Source organism: Pholis gunnellus, assembly GCF_910591455.1.
Source record: "Pholis gunnellus genome assembly, chromosome: 20".
Classification (NCBI taxonomy): Eukaryota; Metazoa; Chordata; class Actinopteri; order Perciformes; family Pholidae; genus Pholis; species Pholis gunnellus.
In genome coordinates, this window is record NC_136547.1 from 15,104,012 (window position 1) to 15,118,302 (window position 14,291).

The 14,291-nt window shown below is 40.7% G+C and overlaps 2 protein-coding genes across 6 annotated transcripts in view; one reads left to right on the plus strand and one right to left on the minus strand.

The window, feature by feature from the left end:
* Positions 1-12,296, plus strand: part of tpk1 (thiamin pyrophosphokinase 1) — a 55,105-nt gene extending 42,809 nt beyond the window's left edge. For all 4 annotated transcript variants that reach the window (XM_079181609.1, XM_079181611.1, XM_079181608.1 and 1 more), the window contains one exon: positions 11,707-12,296. In XM_079181609.1, coding sequence (XP_079037735.1) covers positions 11,707-11,852 — 146 coding nt within the window. In that variant the 3' untranslated portion in view covers positions 11,853-12,296. The remainder of the gene's footprint in view (positions 1-11,706) is intronic.
* A 147-nt stretch (positions 12,297-12,443) lies between these two features.
* Positions 12,444-14,283, minus strand: sec61g (SEC61 translocon subunit gamma; the record flags this gene model as incomplete). 2 transcript variants are annotated; one of them, XR_013767554.1, is made up of 3 exons in its annotated part: positions 13,681-13,719; positions 13,426-13,528; positions 12,444-12,613 (listed from the first exon to the last, which is right to left on the minus strand). XR_013767554.1 is itself a non-coding variant. In XM_079181613.1 (3 exons), the coding sequence occupies exons 2-3, from the start codon at positions 13,772-13,774 to the stop codon at positions 13,422-13,424; spliced, it is 201 nt and encodes a 66-aa protein (XP_079037739.1). In that variant the 5' UTR covers positions 13,775-13,784; positions 14,167-14,283. The 2 variants fall into 2 exon arrangements, 1 of the variants encoding a protein (XP_079037739.1); XM_079181613.1 differs by lacking the exon at positions 12,444-12,613 and adding an exon at positions 14,167-14,283 and having other exon boundaries at positions 13,422-13,528; positions 13,681-13,784.
* Between the last annotated feature and the right edge of the window lie 8 nt (positions 14,284-14,291).

Sequence of the window (14,291 nt, forward strand, 5' to 3'; positions counted from 1 at the left end):
ACACACACACACACACACACACACACAAAGGATGAATTGTAGGGAGAAGCTTATTCAAATCACGGCATGTAAATGGCTATATATTTAGCCCACTAAAGCCCATTGTTATTTATAATACAACATATTTAAATGACTCGTAGTGACCTTGTTTTTCAACCCACTAACAACTGCATAAATATGTTAGAGGTTAAACTGATTGTTGTATGTTTTATGCAGAGTGCATGTTTGTGAAACACCCTTACATAAAGCCATAATGATATTCACCGTGGAAGTTTGAAACGGTGAATAGCACTGACTAGTGCTCGACATGAATAGAAAGTGAGCCTTCATGCTGAGGTTGTATTTTAGGAAAAGACAGCATGTGTGGGTGGGTGATGGAGCGGTAAGGGGTTTTGTGTAGGCTTTTTTTAGGCCTTTTCTTGTACCATTTAATAATGGTACAACACATTTTAATTTATACAGGAAGGGGGTTTGGAGGAAGTGTAGTCACTCAGCAGGACAGCTTTATTTAGTCACAAACACGGGACACGACGACGCTCCAGAGTGGTAGAGGAGCTGGTGTCAGTGGCTGAAGAGGGTATTGCATTTCTTATGCTTGGAATATGGAATGCATGTACACAGGTCATATTGTTATGGTTCATTTGAATGTAAATATGCATATGGAGTATAATGTATTATACCCGGTAAGGTTTGCAACACTGTAAGCCTGCTTTTTCATTTTAATTTATTTTTAATAACTTTGTTTTGGTGAGATGGGCTTTTAACATTTCCAAATATTTTAAAAGCCTGGGCTTGTTTTTAATTTTCTCTGCTATCTTTTACTTTCATGGATATTGCTTTTGTAGAGTTTAGTCCATTTACCTTAATATTATGAAGCTACTTTTAGGAGATCAAATGTTCTTTGGCAGTCGTTAAAAGGATTTGTACAAAATGTAAATGTTAATTTACAAAAGAGCAGAAGTTTTGAAAGAGACTTTGAGTAGATGACTGACTCTTTTAAATCAAACACATTGTACTCTGTTTAAATAGAATCTGTTGTCTCTGACTACAGGTGATGTACTTTGGAACAACTGTGTTCTCTTTATGGCCCGTGTGTGTGGAACTCTCTTGGTGCAAAGCCTAAGATTAAATCATTTTCTCGCTCTTTTTGAAGTACCTCCAACCAAGGAACATAACTTTGTATCAAAGACAAAACTCTCTCTAGGTCTGCCAAATCTTAACACATTGTAAAAATGCGTTCTCTTCAGAGGATACGAGGGTTGCTTGGTGTTTAGATCTCAATAAATAGATTACAGTAGCAGAATGGCAGGATATGTGTTTACAGTTTCACGTCTAAACTATAAATACTTCAGGATGTGGTCTCTGACTTTGCAGAAAGAATAAAAAAAACATCATACTGCAAATAGGGTCAATTCATGTTGTGAAACAACAGTCTGAAGTGCTGAAACGGGTCTTTATTGATCTGTAGAACATAATGCTGTGGTGTTTATCAGTAGCCCTGTACCGCCAGTCAGAAGAGTTAAGAGGTTCAGCAGATTGTTGGCTCTGAGCACATTACTTCCAACTGCATGTACCGTCCATTCAGTGCATTTTAGCTTCAATTTCAACTTCTTTTAAGGCAGATAGACTTTGCCTTAACAGGTCAGGACTACAGTTGTTCCCCTTAAACCTATTTTACTTCCTGGGTCACCCATTTGTTCCTAGTCTTGCGCTACCAGACAATCAGAGGATCTCGGCGGACCGGATGTCTGGGGATTACTTAATCCTACGCTTCTTATATGTCCTGGATTCTAACAGGCCAATCAAAACCATTCATCTACTTTGCAATGTCGAGATTTGCAACAGGTGCGCCGCACATAGCGTTGTTTGTTGTGAATTTCAGCACAGCAGCACCCTAAGGTTTGTCTGTGCACCAGGCGCTCTGGTTTTGCAGCTTTCCATTACTTTTCTTTCTCCCACCGTTTAAAAAATTAGCATTGCACATGACTCTCTCCAGGACAAGCCGGGGCCCTGTGTGCTGATAGCTTCCTCAGTTCCTGTCTTGATAGGTAACAGGAAAAAGAATGGTGAATCTGCTAAGAAACAAGAAGCACTCAACCGATCCAGCAAATGTATCAAATTTAGCATCCATTCCTCTTCATCCACAGCCTGTCCCAAAAAACTAGGCAGAACACTTTTAACACAATAAAACTATTGTCATTGAACGTCTGGTCTCTGGCAGCAACATGTTTTTCATCAATTCTTTTATTATAAAGCACAATCTTGATTTCATGCTTTTAACTGAAACTTGGTTTGACTAAAATAACAGTGTCATGCACATTTTGGACTGTTCCCTCTGTTGTGTTCTTGATAGCTGACTCAGCATGTGACGGAGCTCACACCTATTAATCGGTCATACTCTGTGTTTGATTATCTCCGAGTGTCTAGGTGTCGAGTGTAGTAGGTTTTTAAAAACACCAGTTCAATATTTATTCAGGTTTTCTCTTCCATATCCACCATCTCTTGAGTCTAAATCAATCAGTTTGTCGATAGTTTAAATTCTAAAATTACAAATGCTGTTCATGCCATTGCACCCACTAAGGTGAAGGCTGTCTCCGGTAAGGAAAGATCTCCATGGACAAATGCCACTCTGGTAAGAATAGAAAAGAGTGAGTGTCAAAAAGCTAAAAACAAATCTCTCGTCTGCGTTTGCCTCCTTCTTCAATGACAAAATCAGACAAGCACTCCAAGCCTCCACATCCGGTACATGATACGTGTTGTTCCTGAGAGTCCACTGAGAATCGATTCAAATACCATAACACACATTTATCCGACCAACCATAAAAAAAACCTGGAGGACTTAATGCAACATCTGCTTCTGCTGGCTTGATATTTTGCCAACAGGCTTTTTCAAAACATGTTCAAACTGCAGTCATCAAGGCACGTCACTAATGCAATTATGGGCCCAAATCAAAAATCCTGTTTTAAGGAAAATCATCAACCGTCAAAAAAAACCAACTTTTCATGTCTTCCAGTCAGGTTTTCGATCAAGTTCAAAATGGTGTTACAGCTTTTGTAGAGACTTTATGCTAATGATTGTTAATAGGACTTTCTGAGATTTTAGGGATAACAGGTGTATGATATCTTAATTTTTACTGTGACCTATACTTGGAGCTCCTCCTTTGTTCTGACTGAAGGTGCACAAGCCACTGCATTATACCTGATATTTAAAATAAGAAAATACACTTGATCTGAACTCTCACACACACGACACTCCATTTGTTTTGAAATATAATGTGGAGCACAGTCAAAACCATGGCAGCCCCACTTTAAATGACCAACACATGGCTCAGGCTTAATGTTTTCTCTTAAAACACTCATTTTCCATTATGCCTGTCAGTGGCTGCCATCTGTTATGTTCCTCAAGAAGTAAATGTGGGTCAAGAGCTATTGTCAGCAGATGAAATTCCTCCAAGTGTGCTTTTCGAGGACTCTTATTATTATATTATTATAATTATGGTTATAAAGGTCAGTGAGACCATAGGGGTCCATCTGTGACTGACAGAACGACTATCCTACGTGTATGTCCGAGTGTGTGTGTGTTATGTGCTGGCGTGCGGAAAAACCTCCTTAGTCATTTCTTTGTGACTCGGCCCTCTCCCGACCGACAGCTTAATATTAAACCGCCTTCATCCTGCAGCAACACAGTCTGAGTTACGGCCTCTGGCGCGCTGTTTGTGACCGTGCACGTTAAAACCTGCTTCGTCATGATGTTTTCGGCTTAGCGTGGATCATAATGACCAACAAATTTGAATAGCTGCCATCCACAAACCAACTCTGCGTAGCGTGTGTGTGTGTGTGTGTATGTGTATGTGAGTGGGTGGGTGGGTAGCGTTGTATCTCTTCTTTTGTATTAACGGGGCTCTTGGTTTTATTTCATTGCTTGTTAGTTTCTTTGCGTGTGCGTGTGCGTGTGTGTGTGTGTGTGTGTGTGTGTGTGTGTTATCTATGTGACAAACAGCAAGACAAACTTCTGTGAACCATGAACAATGGCTGTCAGCCCACTGATGACAGAAAGGCTGATGAGGCGTTCCTCGCTAAGGTTTCCATTCAGTTTAATATGCAAATAAGCTGCTCGTACTCCACAACACTGGTTACAACCCTGTTCCTCATAACTTCAGTATCATCAGGCTCATACATCCATGCTTTAACAAGCATCAGACACTTCTCTCACACACACACACACACACATACAAGCACAAACTGAATCATACACACACCAGGTCTTTCAGGTTTTAATCATTTTTAGTCCTGATTGATTTGTTTTCATAACACAGATCCAGAGTTCTGTTCTAAATGGTGTGTCTATTGAATATCGGGGGCGGTATGCAAGTATGATGATGGCATTGCTCAAGGAAATGCCAGATCCCATAAATGCTACAGAAGATCAAGTGCGTACTTGTATCTATAGGCTGAGAGGATTCATCCCATCATGTTGTTTTCATACGAGACAGTCAATGTTTGACACGGTAATACTGAACTCCTGATCAAATGTTGACTTCTGAATTACACGATGTCTATGAAGCCTGTGTTGTGCAGCTGGAATCTACCAATTGTGTCTTCACATGATGCGTTCAGGCACAGTATTGAGTGTAGGTCCTCTGTGTTTTGGAAACACTCAGAGCCCAATTCCTAATCACAATAGACAATAGAGTGGAATATCATATGCTTGGGGTTGTGTTCTTGCCCAGTACAATGGACAGTGGATCTAGTCGTTTTGTCATCACATTCAATTCTGAAATATTTAGTAGCTTTGGACCATTTAGTAGCTGTTCTTGAGATCTTCGTCCGCAAATAGAGTTTGTCCGGTTGTCATAGAATAGCACTTTAAGGACTTCTCGTCCATGTTGAGATTGAAAGTGAATTCGTTAATATCGTTGAAAATACTACAATATTTGAGTTTGTCCACATCACAGCTAATCATTTTATGAGGAAATGTACTATGTCATGATCTAAAATGGCATACTCCTAATACATACAGTCTGACACATGCATGAGGAAAACAAACCACCGTGCACGTGTGTTTGAGTCTGACCCAAAAGACACGCGCACACATTTCCATTCATACATTTATGTATCCACATACGTCGCCTGTCCTTCTCACTTGCTCCGGCCCCAGCCCGTCCAAATGCTCCACTTAATACGTAGATAAAGCTGCTCTCGCACACATGCTGGTCCAAACACAGTGCTTAAAATGTCATCAGGATGCTAGAAGACCTTCAAATGACCCACCAGATGAGATTTCTGAGCTCATTCTCCCGAGGTATTTCCAAGCACCAGCACCTGTAAACACACACACACACACACTGACACACCGGAGCGTTACTAGACACACAGACGCGCGTGCACACATCCAACACTAACAGGTGCTGAGTTTGATAAAATGCAAACACGTGAACACAGATGGATTTTCGGCAGCGGAGTCTCACAGAGAGCCGAAGCAATTGAAAAATCTTAATTAAAAGTAAACTTTAGGCAAGATTAGAAAGCTTGCCCTCACTGATGATGAGAACATGCTGTTTATGGAACGTAAGCCTCCACAAACACATTGACATGCAAATGAGATCGATTTTTTAATAAGCACTTCACTGCACGCTCCATATTTTGAGTCGTACTCTGAACATGAAGTGAGAGGATACATGTAGGCTACACTCAGTGTTTGAACAGATTTGGTCACGTGCAATTCTATTTGGTCAACATTTTTTAGGAGGCATTTGGATGCCATTCTGTAGTTGTGAAACAGCAAGCAAAAGAATATGTTGATGTGAATCTAAGAATATGTTGACAGGACCTTTAAAAGTTCAGTATTCAGCGGGCATTTTAAATATCGGAAAGGATTGTTTTCAAAGGTAAAGCAATGTACTTTATCTTGCAGTCAAATGGATAACGTCTGATAAAACGTGGCTCAGTGCGGTCTTACCCAGTGTCCCAGCCAGAGGCAGACATCTCTACTGTAAGATCTCTCCTCCTCCTCCTGTTTCTTGAGAAGCTGACACCCTGACCTTCTCCTTTTTCTTTTCATATCTCTTTTCTCTTTTCTCTCCCCGGCGATGTTTTTCTGTCCGTACTCTCGCCTCGTGTTTTTCTCTCATTTTTTTCGGCGATTCAGACTAAAGAAATTAATCTGTTCTTCCTTTATCTCCCTGTCTTTCCCCTTCTTTCCTATCACTTTCTACACATCTTCACCCTCACTGCTACACCGTTGCTGCATAATGACGACGCCACTCTCTGCCCTTTAACCCTCCCCCCCCCTCCCCCCCCCCACCCCCACCCCTCTCTCATTTCCTCCATCCCTCCATCGCACCAAGGTCCTAGCGAGGGGAAATGAAAAGTGTATGTATTCTGTGGCGGTGCTGTGTGGCAGCGGGAGGGAAAACTGCTGTTTTATGGTTTTATTTATGGATCTGTAGATTTCTGGCGCTGTGCACATCACACACGGGGGGCAGAGTGGGAATGAAGAGCAGCCTGACGTGAACTGCTGCGAACACCCCCAGTGGAGCCGCAGAGGAGGAGTCCACACACTCGCATATTTTTGGACCAAACGTGCATCAGCTACGGCCTACTGTATAGACAAGTAAACAGTATACTCGAGTATTCATGACAGGATATTATTTTGCACATAAACACAATAACATATCTCCACAATCGCCCCCTACTATCAACATGCATCATGTTTTCGACTGACTGATGCCACTATTCCCAGCAGACACCAGTTTTCTTATCTGAAGGTCAACTTAAGCCGGAGCAGCGCTTGTCACCTCACTCTTAGTCAAAGCCGCCATAAACATTTAATGGAAGTGGCTATCATTGCACAGCAGATGGTGCTAACACTGCTGGTGCGAGCCTTGGCTCATGCCATGGCCAATAAATAGCCTTGGATATAAGGAGACTGTCAGGTGGAGCAAATGAAGGACACTTTATTATAATATATATATATATAATATGCACAGTGCATGATTTCTTCAATAGAATAGCCATATTTTTCAGATCAGTGATATTCAAAATGTCCTTTTATCGTTGTAGTTTATTACCACAACTGAAATTGCAAGTGCTTGTACATGTTCTGTAATATCTAATATTGTAATACTATAACAATGTAATAGTTGATTTTTTTAATTTGTATCTTCATGTGTTGTGATCATTCTTCACACAAACAAATCTCTTCAGGCTCAACCAGTAAACCCAGAACAAATCTTTTCTTGTGTTCCGTTAAAGTGAGATATAACTTGGCTGAAGTCTTTCCCTCATCCATCTGCAAACAGACAACTGTTTGCTTATAATTCATTCATTTCAAGTCTTTGAAAGATGAATCGTCGTTTTTTGTTTTTGATTGTTGAGGTGAAACCGGCCTTAGATCAAACTTTGTCCCAATAAATGTGTATTATTTCTCACGTTATTGCTCTTTTGTTCTACCTTGAACAGATATAGATTCTGTACAGTCCATTCATTGCAATGATGTACGGTATCTCTCCGAAGGTGGCGAGAGAAGAGCACGATTTGTGCAAAAACAAAAAAAAACACGGTCATACGTTCACCTCATTTTAGTAATTGGACAGCTCAGTATTGAACAAACATGATTTATATAAAATGATTTTCTCTCTCACACTGTGAAGAAGTGATGAAATTTGATAGCACACTGGTCCAAAGGAGAGGAGGATCTGACTGAATGAGTTCAATTTGCCTCTGGATGACAAGTCGCGGTTAAACACATTCAGATATAATGGGAGGAGAAAATGGTCTGCTTGTTGTAAGTTGGAGTACCTGGGATCACAGTGACTCGCTCGATGTTATTTTAAAGGTGAGATGTGTCACATGTTCCTGTCGATGAACAATTTCATCCTCCATTACAAGTGGTTAGTAAAGTTAGCTTTAGAAAATACACGATGGGCAGCTTTTACTCGTCTCCATAAAACTATTACGGTGATTACCTTCCAGGTTACACCAGTTTCCCAGACTGTGGCCGTGTATGGCAGTGCCCTAACATATCGCAGATAAGTTGACTCTAATGTTTTGTTGTTTTAAAAAAAACGCTTGATGCGGCACCTTTCTAACATGTCTTTTTGAGAACCTGTTTGCAATTCAACATCGAGAGGGAAAAATAGAGCAGCAGGAGTCTTCCCTAACACCCATAATTCTCCTCTCTACCTGTCCACTGCAGTCAGAGTGTCTGCGAGTCTCTCCTCTCCTCTCCCACCCTCTCTCCTGGGTAATTTGTTGTGTAAATACGGTCTACTTACAGCTGACGGGGCCTTTCGGCTGTGGCGCTGGAAATGCAATTACAGGCAGCAAACATCTCCATTGTTATCACTGGAGGGCGCGACGCTCATTTCGGTCGCCTTTGCAACGGGGGCCGATATTGATCGGTATCAGCTTTGAGGAGGGGATTACTAATGAAGCCATCTGAAAGCTTTTTGTGCGGTAAAGAGTTTGCACGCGCATATGTGTGTGTGTGCATGTTTTTAAAAAGCATGTGTGTTTGAGAGACAGCCAGAGGGGATAATGTGTGTTTTGTAAATGTAGGTGCCACTGTGCCATCCTGTTGAGCATGAATCCTAATTCTCCCTTATTGTAGTGCTCTGCTGCCTCTGGTGGTAGTCTGGTTATTTACACCAGCCATCACTTTTTACGCCTGAAAACATCCTCATTGTTTGTGTTTTGTGTTTTCTCCTTTCTGATTGTAATATAATCAGTGTGCTGTGGTGAAAATCTTATGATCATTTTATAGCCATCCAGCTTTGGCGGCCTGCTGAGGAACCTAATAGGCCCATTTATGGCACACTGATGCAGCTACATTTTTGTTTGATTTTTCAATTATATATGTACATTAATATTGCTACTAAATTATTGGGACATACTGAAGAATTAATGGAAGCCTATTCAGTATCTTTGACATTAAATGTTCACGGCTAAACAAGAAAAAATCAAAGTTAAAATTTGGTAAAGTCTCAACTGCTCATAATAAGAAGCTGATTGATGAATAGGTTTGTCAGGAGAAGCTACACAGAGATCCCTGTTTATCTTTATATTTATCTATTAGGACTCGGGAGCCTTTGATTGTCTCAAAGAGAGCTATAAAAGTATGCACGCGCCCTCACGCATAACAAAGAAAGCTGCAATGTTTCCCAGACATTTGTTAACCTCTGTGGCTCTGCTGGTATAAAGCTGGCGAAAAGAAATTCCCCTGCAGAGTGAAAACTTCAGACTGGCACTTTAACACAGTCGAAAATTATTCTCTTACACGCTGTGGCTCTGTGTTCACTCAATTATTAAGTACCCTAACTTCACATACAGCCTATTTTACTCTCGGTTGTGAGTCAAGCTGGTCTAATACCATGCCTGTGTGGCAGTCTTTGAAGCAGAATAGCTTCTTATTTGTGTCCCCGTTTGATGTGCGTGCAGGCGCCTGTGGACAAATGATTCGCTTCATTCTCTCCGGTCTTTGTTCCTTTTGTGTTCAATTTACACTTTTGCATGAAGTGATTGCACCAAAAACTATTTTTTGCATATTCATAAAATTCTTTACGTGTCCTTCTTTTGTTTGTTCTAAAAGATGTTGAAACAATGCAATCATCACGTATTGGTTTGGGTTAACAGTGTGCAATATACTGTACAGTGTGATGTTTGAGGCGTAGCGTTTGCCGAATGAGGTGTAAGATTAATTAGTTTTGTTGTTATACGTACTGTAATTACTGCATTCGCCTGAGTAAAGCAACGCTTGTGTTGTGACCTGTGCAGTTATTATATCCATCTGTACGATGTGACTTTACTTAATAATATGTCAAATGTTACATGGTTGATTTCAACTGCACAGCAACAACAGCCAGATTAAATATACTCACAGACATGACGATAAATGAATGCTCTGTGATGTTGTTTGAATATGATGGGATATATGATGTGGTTTGAACGTGTGTGAAGAGTCACAAATTGGTGCCTTTTTAAGGTAATTTGTCCAGGCACAAATTATTCATAAGTGCAGATGGCAATGCTATCCCTTCAAATGAAAATAAAATAGAGTTATTAATGGGGCGGAGATGATTGACAGGTAGAAACAACCCCACCCCCCCCACCACCACCAGGTATAACCCTGGTTTGTGCCACTCAGTCTGCTCATAGAGCACTGACACCAAGCGGCAAACCAGATAATTAGATAAAAATGGCTAAAAACAGTAACATCAATGCTTTTAGCGGCCAGAGTGGAGAGAGCTGAGCAATAGAGTGCTTTAGAGACTAAAAATAAAAAAAGCCACAGTGTGTCTCGGTTGATGACGGCGCTGAGACTGTTTAACTTGAAGCTAAAAGTCACAGCAGAACCCTTTTTGTCTTTTCTGTGAAGTCTTACAAACTAAAACACGAACACGATAGAAGCTGACTTTTTTGACCTGTGGGGTAGGATGAATACTTCACTATTCAATTTGCTGCAGATTGTAAGAACATAGTGACAGATTATAGGGAATGAATAATGGAGTGCTCCAGGTGTGAATCTCCTGAGGTGAGTTTGCCCTTTTCACATTAGCCACGATCCAACAGCTCCACTCTCAGGGTGTTTGTCAGCTCAGCTTGTTCAGAGCAAGTGTATAAATGTAACTGTTAATGGGAAAAGGTGACGAGCACATTTCTATTTCTGCCATCCGAGCCTGCTGAAGCACGGCTTAATGGTTTTGTTACTGTCCTTAAGGATTCATTATTTAGCATGAATACATTCCTCCCAAAAAAACGTTCATATTCTGCATGACAGTTATTCATTTGTTAAAAAGTTAAGAGGGTTATCTTTACCAGTTCATAAAATACAAAAGCACTCAGAGTGATTGACGGTCTCTCACTGTGGTCACCACTGAGCTTCCTGGTTAGACCACTTGATGTCAGTGTTGGCTCGGTGTCCGTTCACGTTCACACTGTTATTTTCAGCTTTGTGTGAAGTAAATCACCACATTGTCTTTGTTCATATCGAATTTGTTAAACCGAGAGTGAACAGATCGTGTCCCTTAGTGAAACAGCAGCAATGAAGCGCAAAGAAAATGAAATTAAAGCTCGTATCTCGTCAATTCCTTGTACGGTTTAACCTTTAAAGCATTAGGTCTCGATAGTGAGATTATTTAGGGTTAGATATTCTGCTGAATTACCTATCTGTGCCCATCATCTTTATTTAAAATGTTCCTCTCATAAAAGTGGAGTTCACTCTCTGCTGCCAAACTAAAATGTGACTCAGCGGTCACCTTTCCTGTTGGAGGCCGCTGAGGGATTCTCTCCGAGAGGATTTGTTGGCGCTTCAGGAACCATAAAGCGGGAGTCTGCTCGGTGGCCTTGGCATAATAGCCTCTGTGAATGTGTGCGGTTTTGGCTGTGAACCCTTTTGGATTCGGACTAAATTTCTTTGCACAGACATAAAGCAAAGTCATGTGGAGCGCCTCCCTTTCCAGAGACACAAATCGCTCCAGACCACATCCTCTAACAAGGCTTTGACATGCAGCTGCATTATTAATAGTCAAATAACAGAAAATACAGACGGCAGTGTGCATGATTATTAGATAACTAGTCACACGGAACAACAACAAGCTACTCTTACCCACTGAATAATTTAACTGCACTATTTAAAAGGAGCCATTAAGTGCAGTGGAACCTCATTAATTACTGCATTTAATCACGCGTCTTGTCTCCTCTGTCCAGATAACCAGGTCCTGCAGTTTGGGAAGCTAGTAAGCACCTCCAACACCTATGAACCCGTTGCCCCTGGAAACCCCAAAAAGCCTGTAACCGTGACAACGGACCAGCCCCTGCTCTGGAGCATGGGCATCTGTGAGGACGGGCCCTGACACAGAAGAAGAAGAAGCCCCTCCTCCTCGGGTACATGTTTTGTATAGTGTGAGGTAAAGGAAGGAAAAAGATGAAAGCACTATTACTTATGGCCAAAAAATTGTTTCTATGATATAATCAAGACCTGGTCAGCTCTGTTGGAATATAAAGAAAATTACAGACTGACCAAAACTACTGAGAAGTATTTTTAATATTTACTGTATTCTTTTAAGCGGTGTGGCTATGCTTCCTCACTGTGCAGGGTTACATTCAACATGAACCATGTACAACCTGAATCCAGGCCTTATTCCATACCAACATCTGGTTCTCTTTATCAAAACACATGTTTATCAGGGAACGTTTGAGAAGGAGCTGACAGCATGTAGCAGATAGAGACTTTCCTTTAAATGTGTGCAGATATCTTTGTATTACAGACTACACCATGTGCCTTTGACGTCAGGGATTCTGCGTATGAGAGGAAACATTGTTCACCAGATTCAAATTATTTGTGCCTTTTGATGACAGTTTCACAATATTTCTGAAAGCCAGTAAAGTTGTATACATGTTAAAGTGATAAAAAAAACCTACTTCAATATACGAGACAAATGTAGTCTGTTTCAATTTGTTTTATTTACACATCGAAATATAAATGTTGTGCACAGAATGTAAAAATGACATCCCTCTATTCCCCAATCACACCAGCCAAATAACACTTTGCACCAGCGTCTCCTGTCCCCGGGTCATGAAGTTTGTTTTTTTCTTGACCAGGACTTAACCACCACTAGACAGAAAAAACAAGAAGAGCAGTGTTAATGATTGGACAAAGCAAAATAGCACATTATTGTAAAATACAGTTTGATTGACGAGCAAATCAAATAACCACTGCTTAAGAAAACTAGTCCCCAAAACAATTAGTGTGTGTGTCAGTCACCACGATTGTATCCCAACTTTCTTCCAAAAACAGACAATCCAACTCCTTCACTTTAGTAAACTGTATATTCGCACTATTAAGATAACAGGCTACATGAATAGTATTTGGATTATATATCCTACGGTGCCCAAAAATAAAATCATTACTGCTTGACTGCTGTTGAGACCAAGATCTGCTGTAGTGTAGTCCGTAAATTAACTATGCTAGTTGTACAACAATACTATTTTACCTACAAAAAAACAATACCTACAAAATGTAGGTTTTCAAACAGGGGATCTCAATGGTATGAGGCCATTCCAGCTCTGATAAATAAGTATTTAAATGATTTAAGGATTTATTTTTCAGGATAGTAGTGGGCTACAAATACTCCAGAATACAGAAAATGGGATATTTAAATTGAGAGTAAAATTCTAATCAAACATGCTGGACAGACGATACCTTTCAGCGGGTTTTTGCAAACCCAGTTTGACTTATTTAAACATTTTTCCAGTGAGTAGATTGAGACTCCCCCCCCTCTCTAAGGAGGGGTCAGATATCATTGAGACACTGGGATAAAGCGTTTGGATAGCGTGTCCCTGGACATACACAACCCCTTAACTGTATAAATAACAACCAACATTGTATGATGATATTCAAGTGAGTGGTGTTCTACTGCTACTTACACAATGATGTTGTTGATGGGGATGTGAATGAGTTTGACGAAGAAGCCAATGAAACCCATGATGGCAAACCCAATTGCTGTGGCCATGGCAATCTTCTGGAATTCTGAAAGAAGGCAAAAATCCCCAATGTCAAAATAAAACAACGACTCATATTGCGCCTTGGATCCCTCAACCTATGATGAGAGCAGTTAAAGTCTGCTGCTGCCAACACAACAGAGGCCGGGCCCAATGGAAACAGTCTAAGCCTTTAGTTACCTTTTCTGTCGGGTTTTGTGCATCTCTTCACGAGCCTTATGGAGTCTTTGACGAACTGCCGGCTGGGCTCAACGAACTGCATCACCTGATCCATGGTGCTCAAGCTGCGGACACGATACGAACGGATACACGTTTAAGCTGGAAGCGGGTCGACTGCTGACGTTGACTTCAGCAGCCTGAACCTCTCATGACTCCCATCACTCTATTAAATGGTTAATATACACTGTGTTCTTTTTATCCCATCAATTATTCAACAGTATGTTGTAAGATATGTGCGCTTCTCATTGAAACACTTATTTAAAAGCTAGTTGTGTTAGTTAACGCATCCTTGCTAGCTAACGTTATCGTAAGAAAGGCTATCAAGTCGACATATCGTTCGGTTAGCTGGAAATGAAATCAATAAAACATTATATTATGACTATTACAGCAGTAAGTCGATTAGCTTTGTGTAAAACATAATATTGAATAGAATAGCTTTTGATTTACCTGTTTCTGAGGTCGTGTGAGACGAAAAGACAGTCGGAAGAATGAGGGCCACGTAGCTTCTGGGCTGCTTGTTAGTAGATAAGAGCTGACGTATACTTAACACGCGCATGCGTATAGTCTTCATT